The 21130-nt window shown below is 35.2% G+C and overlaps 2 protein-coding genes across 2 annotated transcripts; both read right to left on the bottom strand.

Annotated features, from left to right (window-relative positions):
- Positions 1-10051: 10051 nt before the first annotated feature.
- Positions 10052-11103, bottom strand: LOC111366793. Its single transcript, XM_022987487.1, has 3 exons — positions 10796-11103; positions 10597-10691; positions 10052-10500 (listed from the first exon to the last, which is right to left on the bottom strand). The coding sequence occupies exons 1-3, from the start codon at positions 11101-11103 to the stop codon at positions 10052-10054; spliced, it is 852 nt and encodes a 283-aa protein (XP_022843255.1).
- An 8345-nt stretch (positions 11104-19448) lies between these two features.
- LOC111366792 (B3 domain-containing protein At2g32645-like) lies at positions 19449-20130 on the bottom strand. Its single transcript, XM_022987486.1, has one exon. The coding sequence runs from the start codon at positions 20052-20054 to the stop codon at positions 19449-19451; it is 606 nt and encodes a 201-aa protein (XP_022843254.1). The 5' UTR covers positions 20055-20130.
- Between the last annotated feature and the right edge of the window lie 1000 nt (positions 20131-21130).

Genomic DNA, 21130 nt, shown 5'->3' with positions numbered 1-21130 from the left:
AAACAACGTGCACATTTGAGAGTTGGTCAAGTTAGAACTTATTGAAGATAAATTACAAAAAAATTTAAAAAAGTAAATTAAGATGGTTTGGGGTTTGTACGAAAAGCTATCTCTTTGGCAAATTTAGACTTATTTGATAGATATTGCACACCTTTGTGGTCCCAAATTAGACTAAATAAAGTTGAATAATGCAAATCGATGGTGACTGATTCTTTGTGTGCGTGATATTCCGTTAACCGTTTTTTTCTCCGTAGGTTATCTGTGACCACTTGGGATTAGGAATCAAGACAGGCCTGCCATACATTTGGCACAACAAAGCCAGCAATTCATTTGTGAATCTTAAGAAGGAATACAAAGGTATCTACTGGCAAGAAGAATTGATTCCATTTTTCCAATCTGCTGCTCTTTCCAAGGACGACAACACCGTTCAAAGATGTTACCTTGAACTCTCCAAACAAGTCAAGGCAAAACTTGGCAAGGTTGACGATTACTTCAACAAGCTTGGCTTGGATGAGCTGAACCCATCGGCCGCAAGCTCGACTGGAGTACCACGTGGCTATGCCACATAGATGAACACAACTGATAGTGTTACTGTTCTCTTTTTGATAGATAAATTTGTTGAGTAGTAAACTTGATTCTTGGACTAGATAATATGGGCTTAAGACGTTGCCCATAGGCCCCAAATAAATTTAAAGGCCCAACATGCCTAACATTTCTTGAAAAATTATCTAGAAAAACCTATATAAATATCTACTAGAAAATCCATGTAAATATTTAAGTAAAATATGTGGTGATAAATGTGGTAATATGTCAAGAAGAATATGTGGTCTTATAAAGTCTATCTAGAGTATTCTAGGAAAATATCTTGTCCAAATGAGTGGTCTAAAATTCTCATGTAAATATGTGGTCCAGGAGTCTCTAGAAAAATGTGTGGACTAGAAGTTTCATGTAAACACTATAAAGGAGTAGTGTCCTCCAATTTGTAATAAGCCAAAAAAGTGGGTAAAGTCTTGAAATTGAGAAATACAAGTTTCCTTTTGTCCACTCCATTCTTCCTATTAGTGTTATCCTTCTTAAAAGCCTTAACCAATCCAAGTTAGTAAACTCATATTTTCTCCAACAAACTGGTATCAGATCCCTAAGATTCTTGTGAAAAATGACAAGTGCGATGATTCCTTTTCAAGTTCCACAACTCTTCAAGGATAACTATGACAATTGGAGCATAAGGATGAAAGCATTGCTTGGGTCGCAAGGTGCATGAGAGATCGTAGAGAAAGGCTACACGGAGCCACAAGATGAGGTCGCTTTATCCCAAGAATAAAGAGATAGTTTGAAGGATGTAAGGAAGAAGGACAAGAAGACGATCACCCTCATCTATCAAGCCTTAGATAAAGGCATATTCGAGAAAGTAGCTTGTGCTACTACGAGTAAGGAAGCATGGGAGATCTTGCAAAACTCCCACAAAGGAGTTGAGAGGATGAAAAAAGTTCGACCCCAAACACTTCGAGGTGAGTTTGAAGCTTTATATATGAAAGAATCAGAATCAATTTCTGATTACTTCTCTAGAGCATTGACTATTGTGAATCAATTAAAGAGGAATGGAGAAAAGTTGAACGACACTCGAGTAATTGAGAAGATACTTAGGTCTTTAGATTCTAAATTTGACTATATAGTTGTAGCTATTGATGAATCTAAAAATCTAGATGGTATGAGTGTCGATCAACTCATGGGATCTTTACAAGCCTATGAGGAAAGATTAAAGAAGAAAGTGAAAGAAGAGTCATTAGAGCAAGCTCTTCAACAAAGCTCACTTTGAATGAGGGTGAATGAAGGTTCAGCAGTAGAAGAAGCCAAAGAGGAAGAGGAGGATGAGGCCAAGATCGAGGAAGAAGTGCATTCTACAAGGAGGAAAGAAGACAAAAAGGTACGAGGCAAAATGAAGGGCAAATGTATGATAAATCTCAAATTAAATGTTACAACTGTCAAAAACTTGATCATTATGCTTTAGAATGTAGAAATATTACTAACCAAATTGAAGAGAAAGCCAACTACGCTTGTTGGGAAAGTGAAGTAGATCTTGCACTACTGTTGGCTTACAAAGGTAAAGAGAGTAGAGAAAAGAATACTTGATATTTGGATACAGAAGCAAGTAACCATATGTGTGGAAGAAAAAACATGTTTGTAGAGTTTGATGAATCAGTAAGCGGAAATATTACATTTGAAGATGAATCCAATATCACAGTGAAAGGGAAAGGTAAAATCTTGATCCGCTTGAAAAATGGTACGCGTCAATTTATCTCAAATGTCTATTATGTGCCAAATATGAAGAATAACATTTTAAGTTTGGGACAACTCTTAGAGTAGGGCTATGATATTCATTTGAAAGATCATAGTCTTTCAATAAGAGATCAAAGAGAAAATTTGATTGCCAAAGTTCCTATGACAAGAAATAGAATGTTTGCGTTAAACATTCAAAATGATGTTGCTAAATGTTTAAAAGCTTGCATTAAAGATTCATCTTGACTTTGACACTTGAGATTTGAGCATCTTAATTTTGGAAGCTTAAAATTGTTGAGTAAGAAGAAGATGGTGAAAGGTTTGCCTCCAATAACTCATGCGGACTAATTATGTCAAGGATGTTTACTTGGAAAGCATTCGAGGAAGCGTTTTCCAAAAGAAGCATCTACAAAAGCTAAGAAGCCACTAGAACTTGTACACTCGGTGTTCATGGGCCAATCAATCCAAGCTCTCTTGGTAAAAACAATTACTTTATTCTTTTTATTGATGATTTTAGTAGAAAGACTTGGATCTATTTTCTGAAACAAAAATCGAAAATTTTTAGAATTTTCAAAAGGTTTGAAGCTCTTGTTGAAAAAGAAAGTGGTTATAGCATAAAAGCCATTAGATCAGATAAAGGAGGAGAATTCATCTCCTAAGAGTTTGAGAAACATTGTGAGGAGAATGAAATTTATCGCCTATTGACGGTTCCATACTCTCCACAACAAAATGGAGTAGCCAAAAGAAAGAATAGATCCATTCTTAACATGGCCCGCTGCATGTTCAAAAGTAAGAGATTGCCCAAAGAACTTTGGGCCGAAGCTGTTAATTGCGTCGTGTATCTGTTTAATCGACCGCCTTCTAGAAGTGTGTAGAATAAGACACCATAAGAAGATGGAGTGGAAGAAAGTCCAACACCTCTCATCTACAAGTATTTGGGAACATTGCATATGCTTATGTGTTAGATCAAAAACGGTCTAAGCTAGATGACAGGAGTGAAAGGTATGTTTTTATCGATTATGACTCTCGCTTTAAAGGCTTCAAGTTGTATAATCCAAACAAGGAGAAGATCATCATAAGTCGAGATGTCGAGTTTGATGAAGAAGGAGCTTGGGATTGGGGTGTCTAAGAAGAAGACTATGACTTCTTACCATTCTTTGAGGAATAAAAACAAGAGAATGGAGAGCAGCAAGAGCTTATTAGTCCACCTCTATCACCTACTTATAGAAATGCTTCTTCATCATCTTCACAAGGAAAAAGCTCAAGCGAAAGGACACCACGGATGAGGAGCCCACAGGAACTATATGAGATAACAGAAAATCAAAATGATCTCACACTCTTTTATCTTTTTGCCGATTGTGAGCCAATAGGGTATGAAAAAGCGGCGCAAAATAAAAGATGGAGAGATAACGTGGATGAAGAGATTAAGAGTATTGAGAAAAATGACACGTGAGAGCTGACGACTCTTCCTAAAGGCAAAAGAGCAATTAGAGTTAAGTGGATATACAAGGCAAAGAAAAATACTAAAGAAGAAGTGGAGAGATATAAAGCAAGATTGGTTGCTAAAGGATACAACCAGTGGTTGAGAATCGATTATGAAGAGGTATTTGCTCATGTTGCTCGTTTAGAAATCATAAGATTAATTATCTCTCTTACAGCACAAAATAAGTGGAAGATATTTCAAATGGACGTGAAATAAGCTTTTTTCAATGGTTATCTTGAAGAAAAAATCTATGTGGAGCAATCAACTGACTTTAAAATAAAAGGACATAAAGATAAAGTATTAAAATTAAAAAAAGGCTTTATATGAACTGAAATAGGCTCCAAGGACATGGAATAGTAGAATTGACAAGTACTTTCTAGAAAATAATTTCACAAAATATCCTCAGGAGTATGCCCTTTATACAAAGGTAAATGATAAATGAGATATTTTGCTTGTTTGTTTGTATATAGATGATCTTATATTCACAAGAAATAATCAAAGTATGATCACTGAGTTTAAGAAGGCCATGGCTCAAGAATTCGAGATGACGGATATCGACCTCATGGCCTACTATCTTGGGATTGAGATAAAGCAAATGGAGGATTGCATCTTTATCTCACAAGCAGGATATGCGAAAGAAATTGTAAAGAAATTCAATATGAAGAATTGCAAGCCTGTGTACACCTCCATCGAATGCGGAACCAAGTTGTCGAAGAATGTTGAAGGTGAAAAATAAACCCAACACTTTTTAAGAGTCTTGTTGGAAGTTTAAGATACTTGACATGCACAAGACCATATATCTTTTTTGGAGTTGGGCTCATCAGTGGCTATATGGAGACACCTACCATGACCCATATGAAAGCTGCAAAGAGAATTCTTAGCTACATCAAAGGTATGCTTGATTATGGCTTAGTCCATTCATCATCTAATGAATTCAAACTGTTGGATATAATGACAATGATTGGGACGAAGATAGTGATGATAGAAAGAGTACGATTGGGTATGTGTTTTACTTGGGCGACACAGCTTTTACTTGGAGCTCAAAGAAGCAATCGATCCTAGCACTATCTACATGTAAAGCTGAATATCTTACAGCTACATCAAGTGTCTGCCATATGATTTGGCTTAGAAACTTGATGAAGGCGCTTGGAGTATCACAAGAAGAACCAACCGAAATTCATGTTGATAAAAAATCGGCATTGGCAAAGAATCCAGTATTCCACGATAGAAGCAAGCACATTGATACAAGATATCACTTCATAAGAGAAAGTATTGAAAAGAAAGAAGTGCAGTTGAAATATGTAACCTCCCAAGAGCAAATCGTCGACATTCTCAGTAAACCACTCAAGCATGACATGTTCCGCAAGTTAAGAACTCTACTTGAAGTAGTAAAATCAAGTTTAAGGGGGAATGTTGAGTAGTAAACTTGATTTTTGGACTAAAAAATATGGGTTTAAGGACTTTGCCCATAGGCCCTAAATAAATTAAAAGTCCTAACATGCCTAGCATTTCTAGAAACATTATCTAGAAAAATCTATATAAATATTTACTAGAAAAACCAATTTAAAAATCTAAGTAAAATATGTGGTGATAAATGTGGTAATATGTCAAGAAGAATATGTGATCTTATAAAGTCTATCTAGAGTATTCCAAGAAAGTATCTTGTCCAAATAAGTGGTCAAAAAGTCTCATATAAATATGTGGTCTAGGAGTCTCTAGAAAAATACGTGGACTAGAAGTTTCATGTAAATACTATATAAAGGGGTAGTGTCCTCCATTTTGTAACAAGCCAAAAAAGTGTGTAAAGTCTTGAAGTTGAGAAATACAAGTTTCCTTTTGTTCACTCCCTTCTTCCTATTAGTGTTGTTCTTCTTAAAAGTCATAGCAAATCCAAGTTAGTAAATCCCTCTTCCCTCCAACAAAATTGGGTATCCATTCCTGAGATTATTAGCTTGTTTTCTGAGGATCAGAACTTGAATTATTATTTATATTTTGTTTTGTTTTGTACGGTCTAAAATCAGTCACCAACTAAAAATAAATTTGACTTTCAGAATAAAAAAACTCTTTTAAAAATTAGTTTTTTAATAAAAATAAAGGTAACTAGAGTTGGGCACAAAAATTGAAACTCAAAAACCCGGCCTGATTTGGGTTGTTTGAAGATGAATTCGGGTCAGTTCTGGTGATTATGTATTTCAAAATAATTCGATTTTTGTCGATTCAAGATCCAAGTTGTGGTTCCACCCGAACCAACTTGATCCACAAACAAACCTAAAACTGGAATGCTCACATACTAAATTTGAAGCCCAAAGTCGTCTCGTCCTTTCACCTTCGTTATTGTGATGCCAAAAAGGATAGAGATTATCCTGTAGGCTAGCTGCAACAGATGTGGTATGTGCTAATTTTTTTGTGAAATTTTGTGATTTGTGCTAATTTTGTTCTCACTAAAAACTCAAAATTTTGGGTTAAACACTTGTTTTTGTGCTTGTTTATATTGTTTGATAGTTTTGCCAATTGCATTTTACGTTGCATTGATTTATGAATTGGGAACGTGAATGTTAAGTATTGTTTATTTTCATCAACTTATTCCATGATTGACTCTTTATTGAGCACTTGGGTCATGAGATTAATCACATGCACTTGTTGGTTGCATTTGTAGGTTGTTAAGCAAACTTAAATGATCATGCTGTTAGAAATTCTTTAATCACTCTACCAATAAAAGGATAAGTTAGGGGGGTTGAACCGGTGAAAGAAATTATTTAGAATTGTATTAATTTCCGACTCAGTGATTGATTTTGTGGAGTGTTCTTAGGCTTCAAATGAAAGTTAGATGTTTTCCATCTATTGATATTTCATAATCTCAAAAAAATAAAAATAATAAAATAAAATAAAATCTGTTGGAAAAAGTTGCCTACCCTAAGGAGTATGAGTCAACATTTAGTAATCTGTCCCTATGCATCACCAATGTATAGGAGACGATCTACGAATGAAGAAGGCTACTCTTAGAGACTAGAGCGAAAACTACCTACATTGGAAAAATGAAGAAAAAGGAAATGGATGCTATAAGCATCTAGGGGTGATTTTGTTGAAGAATTGATGGATTATGAGTAATTTGTCTAACAAATTTTGTGGTCTAAGGGTACTTAAAATTTTTGGCGAATTAATACATGACTAGATGATCGGTTCAACCCAACCAAATTTGAGAGGGAAAGATTGAGTGATTTGAGAGCAACCTTAAGTTTTTAACACCTTGGGATAGAGTGAAAATATCAAGTTTGGAGGAATGTGCATCCCACGGGGAGTTTAATCCATTGTATTAATTGTTTATTTTGAAAAAACTCAATCATTTAGTTGTATACCTAAACAATTGAGAAGAACAAAATTAACAATTAATACAATGGATTAAACAGAGTAATCAAGAGAACTATGAAACACAAATTAATTAAAAATCATAACTCGGGTTTGAAATAATCCCCAATCACAAATATATTTAGTTATCCATGAAATATCCACAAATAACCAACAAATTCTTACAACCCATTAATGGAAAATAAATTAGAGAAAAGAAGAGCTTATTGATAATGAGAGTAATGATTGAGAAATGGGTTTCCTCTTCCACGCTATTTCACCATCTCCAAACTCTAATCTTCCCCAAAATATCTAAGCATATCAAGTGCAAGATTAAAGAAAAATAAAAATAAAAGAAAAGCAAGAAAACCAAGAAAATCGGCTACCCCAAAATCTCTAAGAAGAAGTCGGCTGCCTTTTTTCTCCACCGCCTTTTTTTCAAAAGTTAAAGTTTTAATATTATAACCTAACGAAAATTTGCAGCAAAGGTCCCTGGAGTTTAGGAAAAAAATTAATAATACCTGAGTGGTGCCTAGGCGCCACATATTCTGCCCAAACTGGGCAGAATTTGGGCGCTGCGGTGCCCATCTTTCTGATCAAAAATAATAAATTTTTTTTGACAACCAGTTGTGTCTTTGGTCGTCTTCTTCGATTTCCTTCATCTTTAGCTCGTTTCTTGCATAAATTCCTTCTAATCATCGTTTGAAGTCGTGTTTTCACCTACACAATAAAAATAACTAAATTAGGTAATAAATCGCTGATGAAACTCACAAATATTTAAGTTTAGTGGTTCAAATACGTACCAAAAACCCGCACTTATCACACCCCAAACTTAAATCTTTGTTAGTCCTCGAACTAGTTTGTGGATGGTAAGGTGTAGCCACTTTATGGGTGATGTTATATATTTTTAGTAAGGACCAAAAGGAGCGGTTGAAAAAATGTAGTCCTCCATCACTAATAATAGCTCTTACTGTTCCAAACCTTGCAAAAATGTTGGATTTAACAAAATCTACTCTTTGACATCGATCACAAGATTTGCAAAAGAGGAATGCATCTTTGAATAGAGTAGGCCAATATAATCTACTTTCAAGCACCTCGAGAGCAGTCTTCTTTGCTCCAAAATGTCCATCACATGCATAGGAGTGACAAAAGGTAAGTATTGAATGAAATTCATTTTCATACATGCACTTTCTTATCAATTGAACTGGACAATGTTTCCACAAGTACAGCTCATCCCATACAAAATACTTGGCCATCACCTTGAGTTTTTGCCTTTGAGCATCGGGTCAAGTCACTTGGAATTTTCTTAGTGACTAAATAGTTCACTATATCCGCAAACCAATGAGATATGCCCATGATGAGAAGCAATTGTACATCGAGGAAGCTTTCTTGCAATGGGAGAGTTTCTCTCTCATGGATAAGGCATTGAGGTGGTCGGCCACAAAATTTTCACTCCCCTTTTTGTCTTTAATCTCAAGCTCAAACTCTTGTAAAAGGAGTATCCATCTAATGAGCTTTGGTTTTGCCTCTTTCTTGGCAAGCAAGTACCTAAGAGCTGCATGATCAGAAAAGACTACTTTAATGCCAATAAGATATGAAAGAAATTTCTCTAAGATAAAAATAACTGCTAAACGCTCTTTTTCAATAGTAGAGTAATTGAGTTGGGCATCATTCAAAGTTCTTGACGTATACTATATAACATGAGGTGTCTTTCCAACTCGTTGCCATAAAATGGGTCCCAATACAAAGTCACTTGCATCACACATCAACTCAAATGGCTTGCTCCAATCAAGTGGTTGAATGATGGGTGCCGATGTCAAAAGTTCCTTCAAGCTCTCAAATGCCTTTTTACAATCTTCATCAAAATGAAATGGCACCTCCTTTTGCAGCAGCTTGCATAATGGTCTTGCGCATTTGGAAAATCCTTGATAAACCTTCGATAAAATCTTGCATGTCTAAGAAAATAACTAATCTCCCTCACACTTGTTGGAGGAAGTAAAAAGCGAATTAAATCAATTTTAGATTTGTCAACTTCTATTACCTTGGAAGAAATGACATGGTCTAACACTATGCCTTGATCAACCATAAAATGACATTTTCCTAATTAAGTATTAGGCTAGCATCCATACATCTCTTAAGCACAAGTGTGAGATTTTCTAGGTAACTATCAAAGGTATTACCATAAACACTAAAATCATCCATAAAGACCTCAATTATGATTTCAATATAATCGGAGAATATACTTATCATGCATCTTTGAAAGGTTGTAGAGCATTGCAAAGGCCGGAGGGCATGCTCCGTTAAGCAAAGGTGCCAAACGGGCAAGTGAATGTTGTTTTCTTTTGGTCTTCCAGAGCAATCACAATTTGGTTATAACTTGAATAACCATCAAGAAAATAAATAATAAGAATGACATGCTAATCTTTCCAACATTTGATCAATAAGGGTAAAGGAAATTGATCTTTTCGGGTTGCAAAATTAAATTTTCTATAATCAATACAAACCCTCCAACCCATTTGGACACGAGTTGGTACAAGCTCATTCTCTTCATTCATCACCACCATGATTCCGGACTTTTTTGGAACACTTGGTCCGGACTTACCCACTTGCTATCGGAGATGGGAAAGATGACACCAACGTCTAGCAATTTCAAAATTTCTTTCTTCACCATTTCCATCATGGGACGATTCAAGCTACGTTGTGCTTCTCTTGATGGCTTTGCTCCATCTTCGAGCAATATTCGGTGCATGCACATGGAAGGGCTTATCCCCTTGATATTGGCTATTGTCTGACCAATATCTATTTTTTGTTCCTTGAGCACACGGATAAGCCTATCTTCTTGAATTGTTGTGAGATTCTTTGTAATGATCATTGGTAGTGTTTCTTTCTCTCCCAAATATACATACTTCAAATACTCGGGAAGAGGTTTAAGTTCTAACGTGGGGCTTACATCACCGAAGGTAAAAGTTTCTCTTTAGATATTGGAAGAGTAATATAGGAGAGATCATTCCTTGGAGGAATACTTGGCAATGACTCAAGTGATGCCACGGTTTCAACAACATCCTTGCACGCTAATAAATTCTTGCTCAACCTGGTGAGATTGTTAGCATCGAGGCATTTAATCAAAGTGGTATCCAATGCATCTTCATTTGATAATTCAAAAACTTTTTGTACTAATAAATCCATTATGTCAATTGAAAAACAAGCGTGAACGTCACTAGGATACGTCATTGTTTCAAAAATGTTGAAGCGAATAATCTCACCATCAAACTCCATTGTCAATGTACCATCATGTACATCTATCTTTGTACGCCCAGTCCTCATAAATGGTCTTCGCAAGAGCAATGGTGGCGACAAAGATGTTGGTTCATCTTGTATGTCAAGAACATAAAAATCTAATGGAAAAATCAATTGATTTACTTGTACCAAAACATCCTCCAACACACTATTTGGAAATGCATTAGATCTATCAGCAAGTTAAATAATAACACCGATTTCTTTAAGTGATTCCAAATTTAAAGAAGCATAAATAGAATATGGCATGACATTAATAGATGCTCCTAAATCTAGCACTGCTTTTCCAAACCTAGTGTTACCAATAATGCAAGGGATGGTAAAACTTCCTGGATCCTTACGTTTTGGTTGAAGTTTCTTTTGCAAAATCGTCGAAATTTTTTCCCCTACGCTTACACTTCATTACCTTTCAATCTATGCTTGTTAGTGCACAATTCTTTCAGGAACTTCGCATAATGGGGCAGTTGATAAATGGCATCCAAAAGTGGTATGTTCACTTGAACCTTGCGAAAAGTCTCCACTATTTCCTTCTCATGTTCATCCCCTTTGGACTTTGTAGACCTGTCAAGAAATGGAGGGGAGGGAACATAAGTAGGAATAGAACTTTTAGAATCTACCTTAGATCTCGCGGTTGGAGTCGTAGCTTCATCTTTTTCACATGCTAAGTTCTTCTCTTGCATTGACTCCTCAACTTGATCTTTCATTTTCCTTGGTACCTCTTCCAAAATTTTTCCACTTCTAAGTGCCACGACACTAATATTTTTTCTCGGGTTGATTGCTTGAGAAAGAAGTTTTTCCAATCTTTGAGCCTCCAATTTACCCACCGTGTGGCCAATTGACTCATTTGTATCTCCAAATTCTTAATTGAGGTCCTTGTCTCTTGTTGAAATTGTATTGTATAAGAAGTCAAGGACTTAACCATATCCTTAAGAGACATCTCTGAACTTTGAGGTGGAGTTTGTTGACAAAGTTGAAAGTATTGTGGTTACTTTTGATTGAACCCCGAGAGATGATTTAACTGTGATTGTGGAGCTATGAAATGATTTCCTCCATAACTGAGATTAGGATGATCTCTAAATCCAGGATTATATGCATTAGCATATGGATCATATCTCTGTCTCTATTGCATTGGAAATCCCCCAATGGCATTCGCTTGCTCTGAGGCTCTTTCTTGTAGTGTCGGGCATGTCTCAATAGGATATCCCATAATAGAACAAATCCCGCACACTTTTGCTTATTGCATTGTCCCAAGTGCCATTTGTCGTACAAGATATGTAAGATTGGCTAATTTTTGCTCAATTTGAGAGGTTGCTCTTACCCCACTTGCTTGTTTAACCGGTGCCACTTCTCTACTACCAAATTGTTGTGAGTTTGTGGCCATGTTGGCTATCAAATCCTTAGCAACTGCCGGTATTTTATCCATTAAAGCTCCTCCACTGGCTGCATCAATCATACTTCTCTCCATCAGGAGTAATCCTTCATAGAAGTATTGTAGAAGTAATTCCTCATTTATTTGGTGGTTTGGGCAACTAGCACATAGTCTTTTGAATCTCTCCCAATACTCATAAAAATTCTTTCCTTGAGATTGTCGAATGCTACAGATTTGTTTCGTGATGTTTGTAGCCTTTGAAGCTGGGAAATACCTCTCCAAGAATAGCTTTTGCATTTCATTTCACATGGTAATAAGATCGGCTGGCAAATAATTGAGCCATTCGTTAGCAGTGTCTGTAAGAGAAAAAAGAAATGCCCACAATTTTACTTGCTCTTCTGATATGCCCGCAGGTTTCATACTTGAGCAAATCATATGAAACTCCTTCAAATGCTTATTGGGATCTTCTTTGGTGAATCCATGAAATGTGGAAAGTAAAAGAATCATCCCGGACTTTAGTTCAAAACCCACCTCCACTTGAGGGTATTGAATGCATAGAGATTGCTGAACAAAAGTTGGAGCTGCAAGTTCCTTTAAGGTCCGATTTGCATCCACCATTTCGGGCTCTATGTGTTTGGAGTCATTTGAAAATTCAATGCTCAATCACCTTAGATGTCTAGTTGGAGAAATGTCTTCTCCACTTTTCGACATGTCGAATTTTCTTGATCTTAGGTTGTAGTGTGTTGTAGGCTTTTTGCTCATTCACAACCTAAATGACAAAGAAAATAACAAAAATAAATAGAAAATCAACAAAAAGAAAATATTGCAATTAACAAATTGATATAACAATCCCCGACGACACGACACCAAAATTGATACGTTGCAAATCCCGTTCCAATTGTTTTTCCTTATTTAAATGTGTCGTCTTGAGTACTAATATGGCAAGTAAAGGTCATTTCCCGCAGATGATTGATTCAATTAAATTGTGCACAAAAATATAACATTAACAATTAAATACGAAATATATTAAACGGGGGTTTGGTTCTTTTAACTAAGGAAAGCGACATATTCAAAATAGAAAAGACTTGAAATTTGAAATAAACAAAGTAGTTGTCGATAGAATATGAGAAAATGTGATTGGGGGATATTTCGTCACCGCGAGAATGATTTTCATGTCAATTACCATAACGGATTTTTCGTTCTCAAGATTAACAACAATTCGATAATAGATACAAGTTTAATTATCTCATTCTCTTCTTACATGTTAGTCGAATAAAACGAGCTCTTTACTCGACCTTATTCATTAAATAACCTAGAACAAGCTCTCTAGATTTAATTTAACAAACACATTATGACAAAAGAGATGAATTGAATTAAGGGCAAACTTGCAAGCTCGGTTTGCTAACTTAAGTGTTAATTCACATACATTCAATTGAAAATTCTTCATAATCTATCGAAATGTAATTGCTACAAGACTTTAGAATAGATAGCTATTATGAACTACAAATCCCAAAATAGCATTAATTGAAACAACTCAATTATTTAGTTGTACACCTAAACAATCAAGAAGAACAAAATTAACAATTAATATAATGAATTAAACACATTAATCAAGAGAACTATGAAGCACAAATTAACTGAAAATCATAACTTGGGTTTGAAATAATCCTCAATCACAAATATATTTAGTTATCCATGAAATATCCACAAATAACCAACAAATTCTTACAACCCATTAATGAAAAATAAATTAGAGAAAAGAAGAGCTTATTGATAATGAGAGTAATGATTGAGAAATGGGTCTCCTCTTCAACGCTATTTCACCATCTCCAAGCTCTAATCTTCCCCAAAATATCTAAGCAAATCAAGATGCAAGATGAAGGAAAAAGAAAAATAAAAGAAAAGCAAGAGAACCAAGAAAATCGATTGCCCCAAGAAGAAGTCGGCTGCCTTTTTTCTCCTCCGCTTTTTTTTTTCACAGAAGTTAAGGTTTTAATATTATAACCTAAAGGAAATTTGCGGCAAAAGTCCCTAGAATTTAGGAATAAAAATTAATAATACCCTAGTGGAGCCTAGGCGCCGGAACAGTAGTGTTTAGGAACCACATATTTTGCCCAGATTGGGCAGAATCTCGGCGCTGCAACGCCCATCTTTCTGGCAAAAAATAATAATAATTTTTTTTTGAAAATCGGTTGAGTCTTTTGTCATCTTTATTTTCCTTCATCTTTAGCTCTTTTTTATTTTTATTTTTTTGCATAAATTCCTTCTAATTATCGTTCAAAGTCAGGTTTTCACCTATATAATAAAAATAACTAAATTAGGTAATAAATCGATGATGAAACTCACAAATATTTAAGTTTGATGGTTTGAATACATGCCAAAAATCCACACTTATCAAGATGTTTCGCAAGAAAGAATACGAAGAAAACGCCCAAAAATAGAGAGAATTCTCTTAAATTTGATTCAATTTTATTAAACTCCAGAATGACGAAAAATAACCCACAAGCTGGATTTATAGCTGAGAAAATTCGAAATTATCAAAGTTTTATCAAAAATAGCAAAATCTCAATAATCATACCAAAATAAAATACGTAATAAAAGAAGTAACTTGTCAAAAATATGGCTCAAATCGGTTTGTAATTACCTCGAAAACGACAACTGAAATATTACCATAAATGAAAAAATAATAAAAATGGAAATTCGAAAGAGAAAACAACGGATTTTGGCCTCGAAATTGATGCCCACCAAGACGTGCGCTCCGAAAAGAGTTTTCTGAATTAGGGTCATAATTGAGATTTTGATAACTGTAGCCAAAGTTATGGTCAAATTATCAAAAAATGTCAAAATTGGCCCAATTAAGGAGATTATTGCAATCACTTTCTATCTTTGAGCTGATTCTCCATCTCATGGTATCTCAACACCTTCAACGTGCTATCTGATATTTCGGCCTCACTTGAACCGGAACCTCCTGCATCATATTGTCTTGTGCTTTTTTTTGGGTTGATTTCAAACTTTATCTATTTGCAAAGATGCAACTGGAATCGCGAGTATGTTCATCATTGTAATATTTATGGATTAGCAAAGATTTTTATAGGAAATAATAATTATTGTTTATAAATTGTGTTTTTGTACTTTTCCTGAGTATGAAACTATTCCAGATTATCTAGAACCCAAGCAGAGTGCAAAGAGAGAATTAAGGAGCATTGGAGGTCGGTAATCTCATTTAGCATGAAATATTTAAATAGTTTGTGTAGCTTTATGATGAGTTTTTATCATCTGCTGCTCTTGAATGGATTAAGGCATATATTTTTGGAAATCATTTTTGCTAATGAATCAAAACTTTATTATCAGATAAGAGTTTTAATGTTTAGTTTTTGGAAGTGAAATTTGACAGAAGTTTCTCAATTACGAATTCACGTTGCAAGACGTTATATGGTTTTGAATTATATAATTAATAGTGAGAAATTTCACCTACAAATGAAGCCAGGGAAAGAAAACTGCGAGGAAATGGCCACTGTGATGTAAAATAACAAAGAAAAGAAGAAAAAGCTAACCCAACCCGACTAGGCCCTACTCAAATCGGTTCGTGTCGGGTCGGTTTCACTCACAGAATCGGATTAGGTTGGGTTTGGACCAAAAATCAACCCAACCCTGGCCGTTGCCCATCCCTAAAGATAACCTCCTTCGGAACCTTTTCTACAGGAAGCAAAAATAAAAATTAAAAGTGTCACACCTCCATTCACATGGGTAACCATACATAATCATACATTAACCTGTGTGTTCGACCTAAATATAGAATTTCACATATACTCTTTTTTTTTTTTGCACTTGATAAAATGAAACAAGTATTTTCCCAATTATGTCCCTGTTCGCTAACTCCTAATCACCTGTGACGATCATATAGTATATCGAAATCAAAGATCATATAATCATAATCCAACACATATGTTCTAAGGTTATAAACATATCTATAAACCATTTCAAAAGGTATACAATACAAGATCCTCGAAATATAACACAATAGACAGTAAGCTCAAAACAACAACCCACAAAATAACCCTACAGGTTGTCATTCATGTACATCAAACTCTAGAATCCCGTAAGGACTTCATAGCTAGCTATGATCTCTACGTAGTTCCATGCTCATCTATAATGCAAGAGCTACATAACCTAATGCTTAGTAGGCAAAAATCATGCATGTCATGAGTATGAGTAATAATGATATATGACACCATGTCATTCATTTTAAATATTATGCTAAAGATGCATCATATTCCAATATTCATCAAAGTCAACTCTTAATCATTTCATTTGAAATCCTTCATTTCATTGGGCCATTGACTTTCCTACTATGCATTGGATAGAGCTCTTTATAATATCATTATCAATAATCAATAATCAAATGACCAATATGAAATCGACACCGACGAGTGGACCATCCTTTCAATCCACTAGAGGCCCGTCCCCTAACTACCTCTATGATCGCCCAAGAAGTATCCCATCCGATAGCACCAATAATCATAATATCACAAGGCAGTTTTCATTATGACAACTTTTCGATTTTCCATTGTATTAGTATGCCACCAACAGAATTCTTGGCCATTAAAATCATTTCTATACTTCATGCTTGCATGTAAAAACATTCATAATGATAGATATAAGTTATACTCTAAGAATCATCCAAAATCAAGGGTTGAATAGGTAGAATCCAGTAACTATGCAATTTCGATCCTTACTTATTTTACTCAATATATCTCCAACAATTGTCACTCTTTTTGCCATAATAACGTCCCAAACACTAACCTCAACATAATATCAAGTAATTCTAGAGGCTAAAGAGATTATAATACCCTCAAAGACAATGAAAACAACCTTCAAAACCGTGAGCTAAACTTACCTATCCAAAAATTCTGTTTCAGATCCTTTTTCCTGCTTCTCTCTGTACTTTTTTACTTTCTCTTTCAATTGGTGGTCAATTGGGGATAACTTGGAAGGCTAAACATGTTTTTAGGAGGTGTATATAGAGTCTTAAAGGGGTTGGGGGCGTGACTCTTCCTTAAGGATTAAGAAAATGTGATTAAAGGACAAGTGGATTCAAGCATGAAGTGTCCAAGCAGGATGTGGCTTCATGCAGCCAAATTTGATATTTTCCCTACCTTATATGGAGTCGTATGTGACTTTGAAGATGCATATCTATCCTATATAAAGTTCTAAGGTTTAAAAGCTGTGCTGGAGGCCTTAAGGTTGAAGGAATTAGATGTTAGAGTGACAAGTCGACACATGTTAAATATGAGGTGTCTCCTTTTAAATACATTCTGATTTTGTACCTAACTTTCGATGATTTGCATGAAACTTAGGGACAATACACCACATATAGGAAGTCTTAAAGGAGTGGTAGATGTGGATAAAGCTGAAGGGTGAAGGAATTGATCATTACAAGAACAAATCAATAGGCATGAGGTGTACTAAGCAAGAGGTGGTCTCTCGTGGTTAAAATCTGATTTTGTTTCAATCCTTCCAGGTATCCTTGGTTTATTTTGATGCCTTTAAAATCCAGTTTACTTGCCCCAATATCCCAAAATATATTATAGACCTAATTCCTTAACAGTTCATTTAATTACTCACCCGATTGAAACCCGACTCTCGATCAACTTCGACAATTTTCACCTCAACATTTATAACGTCACATGGACCTTATAGTATTGTATTTTGACCATGTTAAAGACTTAGTTAGGGTTTAAAACAACCATGATTAACCGAATTAAAAGCGAGAAATTTTACCCATAATGATTCCGAAACTTTCAAGATCACCATCTTTAACACATCAAAATCCAATATCTAGACTAACATAATTTTCTATCATAGCTCATTGTAAGATTCTCCACCTAGTTCATGGAGTCGAATACTAACACCATATAAAGATCTTTAAAACCTCAATAATTTGAATGCACAGTTTTTAACGACAACAATTACGATAATTGATGCAGATGGCATTGTAAATAACATGAAATGCATGAATCATATTGACCAAATTTGTAATGTAAAGTTCATGGTTTACATTCTCCTCTCCTTATAAAAATTTCGTACTCGAAATTTACTTACCCAAAAACTTCAGAATATTTGGAGTAGATGCACTGACATGAAGAGAGCTCCAGTGTCCTCTTGTTCCAATGTTCCTGAACTTGTAATTCTATCTTTATTCAACAATCGATATCTAGATTACATTCTTTTGAAAATGCTCCGGCAAAATATTATTAAGATAATAACAATTTGTGAGACAAGACGAGGAAAAAGAGAAAAAAAATTTCTACAAGTTAAAATAAATAAATACAATACTCCTATCTTATTCTCTTATTCAATATAAGAATAAAGAAAAATCCTTCAAAAAAAAAAAGGAAAAAGAATAAAAATAATTTATAATCCAACTAGAAAATAAAAGGATAATACTAGATATACAAATTTTGGGTTTTTAATAGGGGAGGTTTATTTATTTTTGAAAAATAGAAAAGATCAATATAATAGTCTGATACTTTAGAATTATAGTTTTTGAATTTTAGAGTTGGAAATCCAAAAATTAAATTTTAGAACTTGTCATTACACAGTGACTGCGAGTATTTGTGTATATGCTCAAATCGTTCTCTTACAATATGTGCCTATCTTTCCCTCTTCCATATTACTACTGCATCCACCAAGATTCGAACTGAAGATATCTACTTTATGAAAGACCTAAATTGGATTCTAGTACCAATTAAACACTTGCCAAGTTGATTATTCAAAATGACGATTGAATTCCTTAATCCTAACTAAAATAAAAGAGCCAATTTTTGAGTTACTATTTCTATGGAGTCATGCTAGGAACAGGTTGCCAATTTTTTTTCTTTTTATTTTTTCACTCTTGCTACCAATAATTTTTTTTTGTGTCTTTATTCTTTCCCTCTTTATTTCTTTTCACAATTGTTGCCATTTGTTTGACTTGTTATTTGTTCTTAATATTTGCGTCTAAAAAAGAAACTCTTGCGTGTTAAGACTCATTTTTTCTTCTCAGCCACATGTTTGTCTTTGTTTTTTAGGCAGGCAACTTGTTATCTTTCATTTACCAATATCTCTTTGATTCCTTAATATTTCTTAAACGTGAGAACATAAAAAAAAATAAAAAAAATCATCTTAATAAATTTGAATCTCCCGAAGATTTAGTAATATATAACGGCAAGTTTGTCCATTTTCTACGTTAATTCGAATAACAATGTCACCTAGAAGCACAAATTAATTTATAAAACAGCAGAATTCATTGGGTTATTGTCCCTTGAAAGTATTGATTGAGCCAGACGATAACAACTACTACTTTTGCCTGAAATTAAAACAGTATACATAATTCCCTAGCTACGATAATTAAATTAGAACTATTCTGCTAGTGGATTCATGCAATTATCTTCTCCAAAAATACCATTTATTCTGTGCTAAAACTTATTCTCTACATACAATTCTTCTGTGAAACCCAAGAAGACGACAAGTAACAGAAATGCATAACTCTGAAATAAAAACTAAATTACAAGAATTATCATCTCCAATCCAATGAAAACCATATTATCTATTTTGTACTAAAAAACTTATTATGAACATACCCAAGAAGAAAAACAACTGACTATACTGCATAACTACAAAATAAGGTCGTTTTCCCCTTCAGGCAAGCTTGACAAGAGCAAACAGCAATTCTTCATCGACTCGAACAGCCCAAAGTTGCATGACATCTCCAATCTTGAGTTTATTATTCTCACGAATTTCGCCCCAAGTTTTATTCAACACGTACGACGAACTTGAACGTCCAGAATATTTCTTCAAGTCCCATCTTCTCAACTCCACCCTTCCTTCTCCAAGCAATGGCTCGATTATCTTCACTTTCATATCCATTTTTCGTCTCTTACTCACGTACTTTGACAGATTTGTCTTCTCTTCATAGCTCAGGAACTCCTCTCTAATCTGATTTGCCGGAATGGTGAAGCGGTTTTGATCCTGAGCCATATCACTGGCGAATAATTGCTTCTGTATTCCCAACTTTATTTCCGAGACACTTCTACCTTGTGCTAGGGTTTTAATTGCATTTTTGAATTGTATGGGTAATGGAGGCGCTGGCTCTTCCGTTAGATTAATTCGTCTTTTCTTGTTGTTTCTTGATGAAGATCCTTCTCCACTTCTGCCATTGCTTTTTGCCTTCCTCTTGCTTGATTTTCTCTTTCTTTTTCTCTCAGTACTGAATTCAGAGGACATAATTATTGAGTCGTTCTCCATTAATGGGTCTTCAACAACGGGTTTCTTGAGAGATTTTTCTCTTACAGAATTTTCTTTCAATTTCTTAGACGCATCATCATCATCATCTTCTTCTTCTTCTTCTTCTTCTTCTTCTCCAACATCTTCGACCCGCTCCCGATTGTTTTCAATATTCTTAATCTGCAACTTTCCAATGTTCATATTAGGGATTTTGATCTTCATGCTTTCTGTTGCGTGTTGTCACACCTGTCCTACCCACCTGGGCCAGTGGCCCACTCATCCTGATACACGTGACATTCCTGCCGAGGTGGCCCACATTGCCGAGGTGGGTTATATCCGAACTGCTTCTAACCGAGGCCCATGGCCCGAGGCGTGGAAGCTTTTGGTTGTAGCTGATGTCCTCGAATGGACGAAGCCCCGAAGTTGATACGCGAGCCTCAACCACAAAGAAACATCCTCCATGGTCACTTCTCCCAAGAGATTGCCTGCACAGATCTTATTCGAATGATTGATGGAATGTTTGTCATAAGCATAAAGGTCAAATCTTGTCACTAGCATGGAGGCCCTGCACAAGCAATAAATGCGCCTAAACTAGCAAGTCAAATCTCATGCCTAAGAACAGACATTTAAACTGAGGAGATGAGGCCACGTGCCACTTCATCCAAGGGCCCTTATTCCATATGTATCACTATAAATACCCCCATTGTATAATGTCAAAACGCTAATGCAAGAATCAATAAAAAAAGACTACATTTACTCAACTCTCTCAGTTACTTACAATACATAAATCGAATTTATACACTTTTACACATACATTTACAAGCACCGGTTGGTAATTATTGTACAACCGGATTACGCATAACCCGTCGGATTCCGAATTTCACCGTCCCGCGTCGTTGGGCTACTCCCACGCCCCCTTTGAACCGCTCGTTTAGACTGTCCACGTGTCTTAGCATGTTGGACTTTCGTCCACGCAAACGCGGGTGGGACCGGCATCTGTTGGCGCACTTTTTGGGGTCAACACTTTCTTCATCAACATCACACATCCCTGCCTCGCGCATTAATATAGGAATTAGGATTTTTGATAAAAACTCGGA

Source organism: Olea europaea, chromosome 18, assembly GCF_002742605.1.
Source record: "Olea europaea var. sylvestris chromosome 18, O_europaea_v1, whole genome shotgun sequence".
In the NCBI taxonomy this organism is placed as follows: Eukaryota; Viridiplantae; Streptophyta; class Magnoliopsida; order Lamiales; family Oleaceae; genus Olea; species Olea europaea.
The sequence above is the reverse complement of the archived record's forward strand: the minus strand, read 5'-3'. Positions and strand labels throughout refer to the sequence as shown.

Excerpts from the sequence above, each read along its gene's own strand:
- LOC111366793 (XM_022987487.1), bottom strand. The coding sequence starts at position 11,103 with ATGAAAGATCAAGTTGAGGAGTCAATGCAAGAGAAGAACTTAGCATGT. Across the intron at positions 10,692-10,795 it reads AGATTGAAAGGTAATGAAGT|GTTTGGAAAAGCAGTGCTAG; the intron begins GTAAGCGTAGGG and ends TGGTAACACTAG. Across the intron at positions 10,501-10,596 it reads GGAATCACTTAAAGAAATCG|ATTTTTATGTTCTTGACATA; the intron begins GTGTTATTATTT and ends TTTTTCCATTAG.
- LOC111366792 (XM_022987486.1), bottom strand. The coding sequence starts at position 20,054 with ATGGAGAACGACTCAATAATTATGTCCTCTGAATTCAGTACTGAGAGA.